At 35.3% G+C, this 14,599-nt stretch overlaps 2 protein-coding genes across 2 annotated transcripts; both read left to right on the top strand.

The window, feature by feature from the left end:
- Positions 4,626-5,005, top strand: LOC110266483 (octapeptide-repeat protein T2-like). Its single transcript, XM_021111299.1, has 2 exons — positions 4,626-4,660; positions 4,744-5,005. The coding sequence occupies exons 1-2, from the start codon at positions 4,626-4,628 to the stop codon at positions 5,003-5,005; spliced, it is 297 nt and encodes a 98-aa protein (XP_020966958.1).
- LOC110272098 lies at positions 5,525-7,928 on the top strand. The gene is made up of 2 exons (XM_021123920.1): positions 5,525-5,948; positions 6,804-7,928. The coding sequence occupies exons 1-2, from the start codon at positions 5,533-5,535 to the stop codon at positions 6,943-6,945; spliced, it is 558 nt and encodes a 185-aa protein (XP_020979579.1). The 5' UTR covers positions 5,525-5,532; the 3' UTR covers positions 6,946-7,928.

Raw genomic sequence — 14,599 nt, 5'->3', positions numbered from 1 at the left:
TCTTTCTCTTGGTTTATGTTTTTGTCTTTTATTTGGATTAAAAAATTTGATTTTTTATTGATTTCTATTGATGAAGTAAATGTTACTGTTACTAGATTTGTGGATTTTGGTTTGAATTTATGATTTTGGATGAAGAATGACAATGGAAGAAAAAAGATTACGATAGTTTAGTGTCGCTAGTAAGAAAAAGATAAGGATAAAAGTTACTTTTTCAAAATTTTTCAACTTTACTGCTTAATTTTTGTTGAAGAAGCTATGTAAACAAATTCTTTTATAAATGTATTTATCTCTAATTTTCTATCTTTGTATTTCTACCTCGAAACAAAATCCAAATAAAGCCGTAATGAGTTGATTTCAAGTTAGTTCACACTTTCAACCCTATCCTTTAAGCTGTGTTGGTTTTGGAGAACAGGACAAGACAAGACACTGAGAATAAAACACAAAGGACAAAGACACAAAATTTTATGTTCTTGTATTCTATTTGGTGATAAATTAGAACAAATTATGAAAATCCAATTTATTCTCATTTTTTTCATCCAAAAAACTTGAGAAGAAAATTATAATAATAAAAAATATAATTATGAAAAATTAACAAGAATAATGAAAGAAAAATTAAAAATAAGTTATGTCCCTTGTTAGTGTCTCTATGTCCTTCCTGTCAGGATGAACACAAAATACACTAATTCAGCATCTCTGGACACAATGTCTCTGTCCATGTCTCATCTGTCAAACACGATTTTGTGTTTCTGTGTCCCTGTCTCAGTGTCTCATCCCTGTAAACAAATACAGCCTTAATAACATTATATCCACCACTATAACTGACTTTTGCTGGCACCACCACCACAATAACTCCTCTAATAGTAAATATCCCTTTTTCTCAACCACAACTCCAAAACCAACATTATCCTCATCATTAATAACAACAATAATACATAAAGAGAAAGAGAGATAAATGATAAGTGATAGTTGTTGTAGTCATGTTTAAAGTTGTTGTCGTTATCGTTTGATCGTCACCAAGAAAAAGGTATGAACAAAGTGTGCAAAATGAGCCTTAAGACATTGTCATCTCTGTTCAAGAATGTTCTTGCTACTAAGGGGTCTGTCCGAGATATAACTCGTCGCAAAAAAGGAGACATTGTCCTGATTTATCCACGGATAAGGTATACGCTGGACTTCAAAAAATACCAGACAGAGTAGTTACTTGCAAAAGGTACTCTGACTCTCAAGTCAATAATAATTCAAAGAAGAGAGTGAGAGTGACTTAAGTGAGTATTAGGTTTTCAGATGTACTCTACATTTTATCTTGCTTTACCTTATATAGACTTACTTATGGAGAAATGACCGTTTTCGAATATCTTCAATTGCCGAGATATTAGAGAACACATGTGTAAGCTATAGTATAGTTATGTTTGAAGTTCTAACATCTGTTTTGACTACTTCTCTGAGGTATTAGTGGGGTGACATGTGAGGAGGTTAATTTTCTATTTTACTTGAATGATTATATCTATTTTTTTTTTACTTGTTCTTTGAGCTATAGGTGCAGTAACTGAGTAATATGGAACTGAACAGGTTGTAATGGTCGAGTTATAGGTATAACGGCCGAGTTATGCATAACATAGGTGGTGTTGTTTGAGTCATGAAAATCTTAACATTCTTTTAACCTAATCTTCGAATTATAACTTGTCGATCACAGCCCCCAAGCTTGACCTATTTATTTAAAGAGAAGCAGGTTGATCTTTATGAAAATCGAGTTATAACTCTGTAGGATATGGAAGAGATGCGCATCATGTAACAATTCGGAGATATGAGGATTATCCCCAAGATCAACTTGGTAATCTTGAAAATAAAAGTTGAGCAAGCTTGTCATTGAAAAATGTATTGCTTATATTTGTATATTTTTGGACAAGCTTGTAGGTGATTGTTTGTTGAACTGACACCAACTTATAGGTGTTGGCCTACTTAGATTGATTCCGACTTATAACTACCAGTTTGTTTGAATTGATTTCGACTTATAATTGCCTATTTGTTCATATTGATTCTAACATATAATTGTCGGTTTGTTTTGAAGTAATTCCGATTTATAATTGATGTATGTTTGGATTGATTCCGACTTATAGGTGTCGCCTTGTTTGGATTGATTCCAACTTATAGTTGTTGGTTTTTTTAGGAGTAGTTCCAACTTATAGGTGTCGGCTTGTTTGGATTAATTCTAACTTATAATTGTCAATTTGTTTGGATTAATTCCGACGAATAACTGCCAATTTATTTTTGTATGCCAACTTTAGTGTTAGTTTGTCGTAACATGTGTAGTGTGTAAGAAAAATAGTAGCTGAATTAAAGGTAGGAGTAATAATAATTAAAAATAAAGAATGATGAAATTGAAAATAATGTATTATTTATTGAGGGTTACTCTCTTAACATAGAAAGTGCAGGATGAAGTGCTTTGTTAAAATCCCTCCAAGTAAAACCAATGTGAAAAAATCTTGTGAGTAGAAAAAATAGTACATCTTCAAATCCTGACTTATGTGGTGTAGCTTCAAAGATGTTGCATTTCAAGTACCAGGTAGTTCTTTGCCTAGTAGTGTCTGAAGGATATAAGCCTATTTGTCTATCACTTTGCTAATTCAAAAAGGTCTTTCAAATTGTCCTTTTTTTATATAGAGTTGATTTATTGGTCTGCGGAGGTTGTCTGAGCCCTTCGATTTCCATATATCCAACTGCTTTTTCTTGGGATTATGCTATAAAGTCTTCGGTTTGGCAACAACAATAGTCTCCTGAAACTTGCTAGCATGAAAGCCACTCTTAAAGGCATGGAGGTGGATACTAGGGTTGAGGTTGGGAATCTCCATTGCTATATTATCGAACCTCATCGTGTAGTCACGAAGAACTTTATGTTGATCTTTCTTGATTGTGCTAAGATAGTCGAAGTCATGGACATATATTTCGGATGTTGCAAAATTGTTGGTGTGGTTAGGGATGGCAAAACCCCCGGCGGGGCAGGTATCCACGGGGATTTATCCGCCAGACGGGTGGATATGGGGAGAATTGAAATTAACAATAATAAAAATAACATAACAAATAATAAGTCTCAAAGTCTCAAACATAAGTGCATAATAATAACAAAACAAACATATAATCCACACATAAATCCTACTATAATCAAAACAAAACACAACATAATTCATAAATCAACAAGATACCCAAAAAAACCTTAAATCAACACACATAAATCAATTATCAACTTCTAAATAAAAAAAATTTGAATCTGATCCAGAAGTTGAAACACCGCCTCGCCTAGCACCTTGAGGATTCACATATTCACCTTCGCCTTCACCTACAATTAGAAGAATACCCGAATTTAGAACAAGATATAAATACTTAAATTTCATATAAATATTAAATTAGTAACTAACAATGTAATTACCATCAACAAAGCCTTTATTCCAATTGCGAGTACAAATCACAGCCTCAATATTTTCTGGCAACATTCGACTTCTATATTTGTTAATGACATGAGCTCCAATACTAAAGGCAGATTCCGATGCAACCGTAGTAATTGGAATACTCAATAAGTCACGTGCCATGATTAATAACTTCGGATAACGACTCTCATATAATTTCCACCGTTCCAAAACATCTAAATCTTCAAAGCAATCCTTTGACAAAAGTGGCTCCTCCAAGTATGTATCAAGTGGATTCTTTCCACTAGAGACCTCAGCTTGATGGTTACGTTTCATCAATTTCTATCAAAATAGAAATAATCACATCTTGTTAGGATAGAATAATGACAATTAATAAGAGAATTTAAATATGTTAGACATTACTTACGCCAACAATCGCAAGTCGCTTCTTGCTTGTACTTTCAGGGGTATGGGCCATGGATGAAGATTGATTACTAGGTCCTTGTGCTTGAACAGTTGGAAGAGAATTCTTGTCATATTTTTCAAAAAGCTTATATAATTTCTTTTTCACATGTTCCACCTTCCCTTTTGCGGTCTCAACATCAATCTCTTCATACATAAGCTCTAAAGTAGAAATCTTAAGTCTAGGATCAAGAATAGCACCAAATGCAAGAATGACACTATACTTTTCCCTATACTTCTTAAATTTGTTCATCATCTTTTCTCCCATGCTCCTTAGAAGCTCATCTTCACTTCTCAAACTTCCCATCAAAACACATTGAATATGATAGACTTGTAGAAAATACAAATTTGAAGTAGGGTAAGATGGAACAACGAATATGAAAGAACTCCCCATCACACAACAACCAATCATGCATATTTAATGTACTTTTCAAATGATCTTGGCATCTATCATTAGTCAGAAACATAATCAAATCAGGCTGAAAAACAATATTCAAACATAATCAAACAATAATACCCAGTTGCAGAAAACTCAAATCAGGCAGAAAAACAATATTCAAACATAATCAAACAATAATACCCAGTTGCAGAAAACTCAAATCAGGCTGAACAAAAATTGACATGGAAAAAATAATAACAATAATAAGTAATAACAGTAACTGATCTTGACTCTTGAGAATGACGATGTGAGGAATCAGAAAATCATTTTTGCTAAGATAATCAGATAATCGATTCGAAGAGCTCATTTTTGCTAAAATAATTATGAGAAAAACAAACAACAACATTACAGTAACTCAGTAAGTAAACATCATCATCAGATTTGTCACATACATATTCACTTATTCAGCAACTGTAAATCACTTACTAATAGTAATTGCAGAGCCGTCGAGCAGGAAGAGAAGGAGAGAGGAGCGATTCCAGAAGTCCGCCAGTCACAGAACCGCCGAGCAGAGGCGCCGACGAGACAAAACTATCGACGACGACAGGAGGAGAGAAAGGAAGGTGAAAGGCAGAGGCGCCAGAGAGGAGCGAGTGAGGAAAGGCCGCCGCAGGGAGGACGGAGTGAGGAGGGAGCTGAGCTGCTGAGGAGTGAGGAGGAGCGAGTGAGGAGGGAGTGGGTCAGCGAACGCCGAAAGGGATGAAGGTCAAAGGTCTGGCCGTCTGGGTGTGGGTGTGGCTGAGCTGAGTGACCGGCGTTACTGTGTTAGGTCTGGGGTATGGGTGTGCCGTGTGGGTGTGGCTGTCTGGCTGAGCAGGAGGCACCGAGGCGAGGTAGTACCGCAGTCCGCAGTAGGCAGTAGCACCGTGTGGGTGTGGGTCTGCGTGTGATGTGTGTGTTGAGAACCCTAATTTTCAATTTATACCCCCATGTAAATTTACTGAATTACCCCTTTAAAAAAAGGATGCCAGCCCGCCCCGCCCCACCTTGGCCCGCGGTTTTGGCGGTGCGGTTTTGGCAGTTTTTTAAAATTTGGCGGGTTCAAAATCTGGTCCCGACCCATCTTTTTTGGCAGTTCGACCCGGCGGGTTCGACCTGTTTTGCCACCCCTAGTGGGGACGGATAGCAAGGCTCCATATAATAAATGTATCCCCGCCCCGTGGAGACCCGTTTAATCCCCGCCAATGTAAAAAGACTAAAATGCCCCTTAATATATATATATATAACATAATGAAGAAAGGTGAAACCCTAGCCGTTGTTCAATTCACATTTCACAAATCCTCAATCCCTCATGGCCTCATCAGATCTGAACTCAGCTTCAAACCCCATCCTCTGAACCACCCACGGAGGCCACCTCCTAGAGTCCCAGGCTCCCACCCACTCAGTCTGTCACCGCCACCTCCCCGTCACCCATCTCTCAGTCCATCTTCCTCACCGCAACGTCACAGTCTCTCACGCCCCTGTGGATCTCAATCCACTCACCGTCACGTCGCGCTCACCGGCACACTGCACCAGGGAGCCCGTCGTCTTCGCCGTCGTTGCTTCTTCCCGTGGAGGCGTGCTCGTCAGTGTCATCTGGTTCTGGTCACATCCTATCGTCGTCGTCTGCATCATCTGGTCGCCGGCTGTCGCCTCTTCTCCGTCGGGTAAGTGACAGAACTCTGAGATCTTCATTGTTGGCTTTGATTTTGAAGGATTTGTGATAATTTTTTATTCTGATTCCTATGATTCTAATGTGTTAAATTGTTGATTCTGAAATTTTTATTCCTTACTTTGATTCTGAGTTAGGTTAAATAAAATTTTTATTATATCCTGCATATGTATACAAGAGTTTGTATATTGCTGCATTGGCTCATGATTTGTGTATCTCATTTTGAAATTCTAACCTCAATTAATACAAAGACGTTAAATAAATTTGAATTTTGTATTAAAGTTGATGTATTGATGGAAAGAGCATGATGTTGAGATTTCTGTAACTTCTATTTTCTGTATCTTGGTTAGTGGCTAAGTGACAAATTCAAACCTATCGATACTATATAGGAGTTTGTGCGTGTTGTGAAGTCATAACAATCACTCAGTGCCTCTATTACGACCTAGTGGTCCATTGTTTAGGTGTTGTAATCTTTTCAATTGATCCTCAATGTTGTGTGAAATCTTTAGTTTTTTGTTTTATAACAATTTGTCATAAACAACTCTAGTGTTCTATTTAAATTGTTTTCTTTTCGATGTAGGATTCAAGTAAGTTGAAATCTACCATAACTACCATTATAGGATGAAAGGAGGATTGAGATTTAAGAATTATGTTTTTACAACGTCATGAACTTTGTTTGGTTGTTTATAGATATGGTTGGTTGTTTATGTAATATTTGGTTGTTTATGTTTGTTGCTATTGCTATTTAAGTCTTTAAAGACTATGGATATTATGTTTGTAATGACAATTGAGGATTGTCTTTATTTTTTTCATTTTTTTTATTTTTATTAGTTTTTACAAAAATTCGCAGATATCCGCAAAGACCCAGGTCCACGGTGGATACAGAGTCTTCGTTACCCATCGTGGGGACAAGGCGGGGACAGATATTGGGGGCGAGGGGTGGAGGCGGGGGGCATGTCCCCGCCCCCATGAGGACCCGTTGCCATCCCTAGATGTGGTGTGTAAGTTCGGATCACCAAGTCCCTGTATGGCTTGAGAGTTGTTGGGAGAATAAAGTTGGCAGGCAGCTAAAAGCACCTGATATCCTTAGAAAAGGGGTTAGAAGATCTCTTTGCTCCTCTAGTTGGAGTGGCCTCTACCACAATGTTGGTCTCTAAAGTATGGTCATCGTGATAGTTGCTATTGTTGACGTTCTTTCGATCCTCATCCTCATCACGACTATTCTCTTGCTGAGCTGATAGGTCGGCCATCCTTTGGACCTCGGCTTATAGCACAACGTTCAAGGCTAATAACTCGACAAGAGTTGGTGGAGGAAAAGGTAAATTTTGCTCATCATCAATGGATAAGATCCTACAAAAAAGAGGAATAGCAAGTGAAAAAAGAAAATGTGGAGTAATGTTAAGGTCGCCCCATGGTGGGCGAAAAATGTTCTTGCTGTTAAGGAGTTTGTCCAAAGTATAGCTTGTTGCAAAAGAGGAGACGTCATTCTGTCTTTTCCACGGATGAGGTATACGTTAGACTCCAAAAAACACTAGACATGGTAGATACATTCGACCCTCAAGTTAGTAATAATTCAAAGAAGAGAGTGATAGTGACTTAAGTGAGTATTAGGTTTTCAGATGTGATCTATCTTTTACCTTATATAGACTTGTGGAGAAATAACCATTTTCAAATATCTTCGGTTGCCGAGATATTAGTGAATACGTGTGTGGGCTATAGTGCGATTACGTTTGAAGTTCCAACATCTGTTTTGACTACTTCTCTGAGCTATTTGGGAGTGACGTGTAAGGAGGTTATTTTTCTATTTTACTTGAATGATTATATCTATTTGTTTGACTTGTTCTTTGAGTTATAGGTATAATGTCTGAGTTATGCGCAACAACGTGAAAGGTGGTTGTTTATAAGCCATGAAAACCTTAACGTTCTTTTGGCCTGATCTCTAAATTATAGCTTGTAGTCGTTGAATAATAGTTACCAGATAAGATAATATTAAGATATTTGAATATTAATTATATTGATTTTGATTGATACTCTTGTTAATGATATGATATTAGACATTTATTATTTAATTATTTTCTGATTTTTTCATCACATATAAATAAGTAGTACCTTGTATCATATTAGTAGAGTATTTGATTATCAAATTTATTATTCTTAAGTTAATATCATGAATTCTAATATAGTATCAAAGTCTTGGTATCTTCCTTGAACTCTTTGAATTTTTATTTTGCTGCTCAAACTTTTATGAGAGTATTCTTTACATTTTTTCCCAAAATTTTCTATTTGCACCTCAAGTTTCTACAATTCTGTTTGCACTATGTTTTTCCATAGTTCTATCTGCATCCTATTCCAGCAGTTCACCTCGTTCTGACAGTTTGTCTTGTTCTATTAGTTTCATTTGTATCTTGTTTCGACAGTTCTGTCTACAATATGTTCTGGCAATTTTGTCCGCGCCTGAGTGCACCAAAGTTCCTGTAGTTTTCTTGTCGATTGTTTTCTTATTTTAATAAGTTGACAACTCAAGTTGCCACTTGGGTTTAAGAGGGATGTTAGAGAATATTAAGATATTTGGATATTAATTAGATTGATCTTGATTGATATTCTTGTTAATAATAGGATATTAGACATTCATTATTTGATTGTTTTCTAATTTGGTCATCACATATAAATATGTAGTACCTTGTATTATATTAGTAAAGCATCTCATTATCAAGTTTATTATTCTTGAGTTATTATCATAAATTTTAACAGTCTCTGTAGTTTTTGTTGTTGTGATGCACAAAAAGTGAGGTATTTATTTATTTTTCTTATTGTGTTCTTGCAAATAAGAGATTTTGGATTTTCAATGTGATTTTTTTAACAAGTTTTCTGTTATTGTGATTTAATAAATATGATTATACTTTTTTCAGTATTTGAAATCAAATCCATGATACTGATGTGTCTTAATATTCAACTTATTTTAAATTGTTTTACCTTAATCTTCATCTCTTTCTCTTTGTCTGCTGTTACCTCATCAATGTGTAATGTTGACATGTCTTCTCTCCCTTTTATTTTGTTGTCTATGTTATCGTTGTTGTTGTTGACGGTGATATTGGAAAATATGATGGTGAGAGGAGGGAATAATGTAAAAGGTGGTGTTTCATGATGTTATTAAAGGATGTTATCATGTTGAGGAAGATTAATAAAAAAGATGAAAGAATGGGATAAAGTTAAAAAAATATTGAATCCATAATATTTTAACAAATTTAGATGAAAATATTAAAATTTAAATTTGTTTGAAAAAGTTAGATACTAAATTTAAAAAAAAATTGTTAAGAATAAATTTAAATTTTTGACAAATGTTAAAAAAAAAAGATTAGATAAATAGGTTACAAGTTATATGTTTTAATTGATTTGATTTATTTTATATGTGAATAAATTACTATTTATACCCATAAATTTTAGTTTTTGAGCTTTCTCTTAAGAGTTTTGGTTTTCTTTCAGTCAGTGTTTGTCTGATAATGAATTATATTTGCTCTTCTTCTTTTTCTCTCTTTTGAAATGATAGTAGGCTTTGGAGCTTTAATCCTTAGAAAGATTCGTTAAGGTGATCCAATATCTTCATACCTTTTAGTTTTGAGTATGAAGAGGTTTGTTTGACTAATCAACCACAGAGTTTTTGATGGAGATTGGATTCTAGTGGCTATTTCTAGGGGTGACTTTCACATTTCTCATCTAATATTTGTGGTTGACTTTTTTTTTTTTTTTGCAAAGCTCAAAAGTCTAAAGTAGAAATAGTCATGGACGTGCTTAATAATTTTTGTAAGGCTTCGAAAATGAAATTGAATTTTTATAAATTTAAAACTCTTTATTCTAAGAATATTTTTTCGTAGTGTTTCTAGTATTCACTTTTCTTAAGACATAGACAAAAATCTTGTTGTTAACCTTGGGCACGTTAGAGCAACTAAAAAGATTATTTAGAGATTATTGATAAAATTAAAAAAAAGACTAATTGAAAGAAAAGAATGTTAAACAAAGCGGATTGATTGTATTTAATTAAATTCATTATATCTTTGATTTCTGTCCATCATATGCAAGTGTCTTTTTTACTCTTTTATACTTGTGAGAAGATTAACTCCATGATGAGATAATTTTTGTAGAAAGGGAATAATGATAGAAGATGTCTCTCTTTGGTGAAATGGGACACTTTAATTTCTCCCAAAAAAATTGGTAGTTTGGGAATTAGAGATTTCTCTGTTGTGAATTTGGCTTTGTTGGACAAGTTAGTTTCGCACATTCTCAATTATCCTAATACATTATGAGTAAAGATTTTTATCAATAAATAATTAAAATTGAACTCTCTTTAGGACTCTTCTATCTTTTTGGGTGCATCAAAATGCTGGAAGAGCATATTCAAGGCCTTTAATCTTTTAAAAAAACGGCTTCCCTTACTATAGGTCCTTTATCCCAATTTTTATGGTATGACTCTTGCCTTTTCATAAGAAAAATTTGTGACAAACTCTTTTTTGTGCATATTTCTAAAACTAATTTATCTATTAATCATGTGCTGAATAACTCTTAATGACGAGTAAAAAATTTAGCTACTCCTTTACCAGTTGATTTATTAAATTATTACATAGTATCATCCCAAGTTTATATCTTGAAATGGATAGTGAAAAATGATGGAATTATAGCTCCACTAATTTTTATCTAGCTAGTAATGGATACAAGTGAATTTTGTCAAGAAAAATTAATTAGAACGAAAATTTCAATTGGCATTGGCCTTGGAAAATCATGAATTCATGCAAAACTTTAAATTCTTGACTTCGCTTTGTATCAATCAAGCTCTTCCCACAATTCATTTTTGGTATAGGTGGAATTTGGTGGTTTTTTACTAGTATCCCAAGTGTGGTGAGGATAGTAAGACTACTTCATTTTTTTTAAGTACGAAAAGGCTAGGAATATTTGTAGTAGGCTATAATTCTATTTTGAATAGAGTTGCTGTTAATGGAAAAAAGATGAAGCAGTGGCTAAGGAGAGATATGGGGAGGGATGCTTTTATTGTTTTCGCCGCGCTTTAGTAGATTTAAAAGCACATAAATTAGGATATCTTTAACTCTTTGAAAAATTGGCCAATTGAAAAAATGGCATTCATAGTTCGTTGTTTAGCACAGAAAATTCATATCACTACCAATATTAGAAAGTTTGCTCATATTCAGGATTAGATTGCTCTTGGCATGCTCTGCTAGCTAAGATGGTGAAAATCAGTTACAATTTATGAAGCACGGACACTTTGTTTGATTGTCGTGTCGGCGTGTCAGACACATTTTAGACACGATGCACGGAGACACTCGTCCGACATGCGTGTCTCCCGTGTCCAAACATGTCCTGTCCAAAAAAATAAAAAAAAAACAGCCGGACACGGCCCAATAACATTTTGGACACTTCTCCTCATCAGTTTTACCCTTCACTTAACAAAAGTTAAAAACCTAACCTTCCACCTCCACCCCCAAACCCGTCTCTGGCTCTGTGGCTCCACACCCACTCACCCCTCTCCTCACCGCCAGTCTACCGTCACCTCCAGTCGTCACCGCCGTGGATGTTCGTCATCTCTCTCCACACTCACTCACTCTTAATCTCATATCTCCTCTTCACTGCCGCCACTTCTTTTCCAGCCACCACTTGTTGTTGTCATTGCTCCAGTTCTCGTTGTCGTGTTAGCCACCTCCCCGGTCGCCACTTCTACCGTGACCGTTGCCCTGCTCTCATGCTCTTCTGACGTGCTCTTCTGCATCCTCCATTTCAAGTAAGGGAGAATATTTATTTTTCCATCAATCAATTTTCTGGTTTTGTATTTCTATTTTTCTCTGGCCTTTGTGCTTCTCTTTGGCTCTGATTTATTTTGTTAGTTTTGTGCTTCCATTTGATTTTGTATTTCTATTTTGTTCTGTGCATCTCCTTGGTTTGGTTTGGTTTTGTTTTGTTTTATTTTGTGCTTCTGAAATTAGGTATTGTTAGAGACTTCTTTCATAATTTTTTACTGCTGCTATGAGAAGATTAGAAACTAGAAACTTGCAATGCAAGCATTTTTAGGGAGAAAGGAATAGATGTGTTCGGTTGTTGACGAACATGATTTTTTCTAGTAAAGAATTTGTAAAAATAGTCGCGTTGTAGATATAGTTTCTAAACCAACAGAAATCTCTTCGTACAAATATTTTGGGTGTCACAAGTAACAAACCCCTTTTTAAATTTTTAACCGAAGTATTCAAACCTCGGGTCGTCTTCTCAAGGAACTGCAGGGAAGTATGTTCTTATTATTGGCTATAAAGATTGTAAATCGGGGTTTAGAGGATGAGAAGCAAGTGATTTAAATGACAAATAAAGTAAATGAAGAACAAGTAATTTAAATAGCAAGTAAATTAAATAAATGACTGTAAATAAGCTTTTGGCAAGGTATGAGAAATTAGAGGTCCTATCCTAGCTATCCTTATCAAAGATGATGATAATTGAATCTTAATTCCGCTTTGTTAACCTTTACTAAAGTAAAGGAAAGTCATGGGATTAATTAATTGATCTTCGAATCCTATTTATTTCCTAAGAAAAGATTGGGATTATTGAAGCTCAAACTAACAAAGATAACAATTGTCAAGCATGTTTGAGTTTGATAGCTCCTGAGTTACTGATTTCTTAACCAAGACCAAAAGGGGGAAAAATAAATCTATCGAAATAAAAATGCCTTCAGATTGGGAATGACAGTAACATAAATAAAAGAAAGCGATATTAAACTGAAATACCTCAAATAACATTAATTCAAAATAGTAATCTGTAACATGGGAGTATTCATAAATTCAATTATAAAAGTAAACAAGCAACTAAAGCAATGAATAAAAGTAAAAGGGAAGCTTAAAGTAAAGGAATATTAAAACCTGGGATCGAGAGTTACTCCTAAAGAGAGAAGTCCTAAATCCTAATCCTAAAGAGAGAGAGAATCTCTCTCTAAACTAAATCTAAATCATGAAAACTAAACTAAAGTGGTTTTTTTTTTGAATGAATGCATTCCCTCACTTCATAACCTCTGGTCTATGCCTTCTGGACTTGGATTTGGGCCAAAAAGGGCTTCAGAAATCGCTGGGAGCATTTTCTGCAATTTCTGGTGCATGGCCTCTGTCACGCGTCCGCGTGGGTCACGCGGTCGCATCATTCAGAGCTTTTCTTGCCACGCGGTCACGTCAGTCATGCAGCCACGTCGCTGTTGGTTCACGCTTGGCACGCGTCCGCGTCGCCCATGCGATCGCGTGGATGCCAATTTCTTCAGAAACTTCGTTTTGTGCTTTCCTTCCATTTTTGTATGCTTTCTTTCCATCCTTTAAGTCATTCCTGCCTTAGAAGATCTGAAACTACTCAACACACTAATCATGGCATCGAATGGAATTAAAGGTGATTAAAATAATTAAATTTAAAAGCATAGGAAACATGTTTTCACATACATCACATAATAAGGAAGGGAAAGTAAAACCATGCAATTAACATGAATAAGTGGGTGAAGGATTGAATAAATCACTCAAACTTAGCACAAAATATATCATAAAATATGGGTTTATCAGTTGTATCATCAAGAGTCCATCAATATTGTGGTTGAAGGAGTGCTTCGGCTAGTTACCGATGTGGACCATCTTTAAGAGTGAGCTTTCTGTTGTGAGGAGAGGATAATAGTCCTTGCGCGGAAATGTGACAAAAAAATCAGTAATTTGCAAAATTGATTCTACATAGGTCTTTACAATGTTGTGAAATCATTCACCCCCGGTACACATTGAAGATGGGAATATAGTACATAAAATCTATGAGTTGCTAATGTTGCCATCAAAGATACAATTAAGCTTGGTCAAGAGAGAAGCTAGTTTTGGTGCTGATTTTTTGACAAAATATTGAGCGAATAACACTACCCAATATGTGGAGTGATTAGAGTCTTTGCAAGATTTGCATTTTATGCTTTAGAGAGATATGCAATGTGGTTAAGATGTTGTTGTGTCTTTGTCTCTCTTTTTGCTTGTTGCTTTTCTTTTTTAGAATACGAAAAAATTTAGAACATTGATAAAATTATCCACAAAATATAATTAATGTTGTACTCATGAAAGAAAGACTTTTATTAACAAAATTATCATTGTTGTTTCTGCCTTGAGCTGTCGAATTTACCGCTGTTGTAATATGCCTTATTTCCCTTGCACTGATTGGATTCTATCCCATAGATCTAGGATTTTGTTTGATTTTACCATTATTTGAGTTTGAGATTTTTTCTTTTGAGTCCGTGTTTAATTATTGTGGTGGCTGCACATGACCATGTTGGTTATGGTGTTTTAAAGAAGAGAAAATGGTCCTTACAGTAATAGACTAATAGTCGTAGTTGTGTTGATAGTGGTGTTAGTCAGTTTTTAATTTTAATATGGACAGGGGACTGGAGTAGGACGACATTATGGAGTACATGTGTGCTTTACCTAGATGTGATGTCAAGGAAGAACAAATCGGACGGAGCGAGTTTAGTCTAGGTAATCGGACGGTCCAATTTTAGGGGCACAAATCAGATTGTCTGATTTGTGTCATTTCCGCCACGTGTCGCGCATGCCTTGCTTCCCACAGCGGTGTCCCTTATACCAACATTAGGGGTGGCAA

Source organism: Arachis ipaensis, chromosome B01 (genome assembly GCF_000816755.2).
Source record: "Arachis ipaensis cultivar K30076 chromosome B01, Araip1.1, whole genome shotgun sequence".
NCBI classification, from domain to species: Eukaryota; Viridiplantae; Streptophyta; class Magnoliopsida; order Fabales; family Fabaceae; genus Arachis; species Arachis ipaensis.
This window is presented reverse-complemented; position numbering and strand designations above follow the sequence as displayed.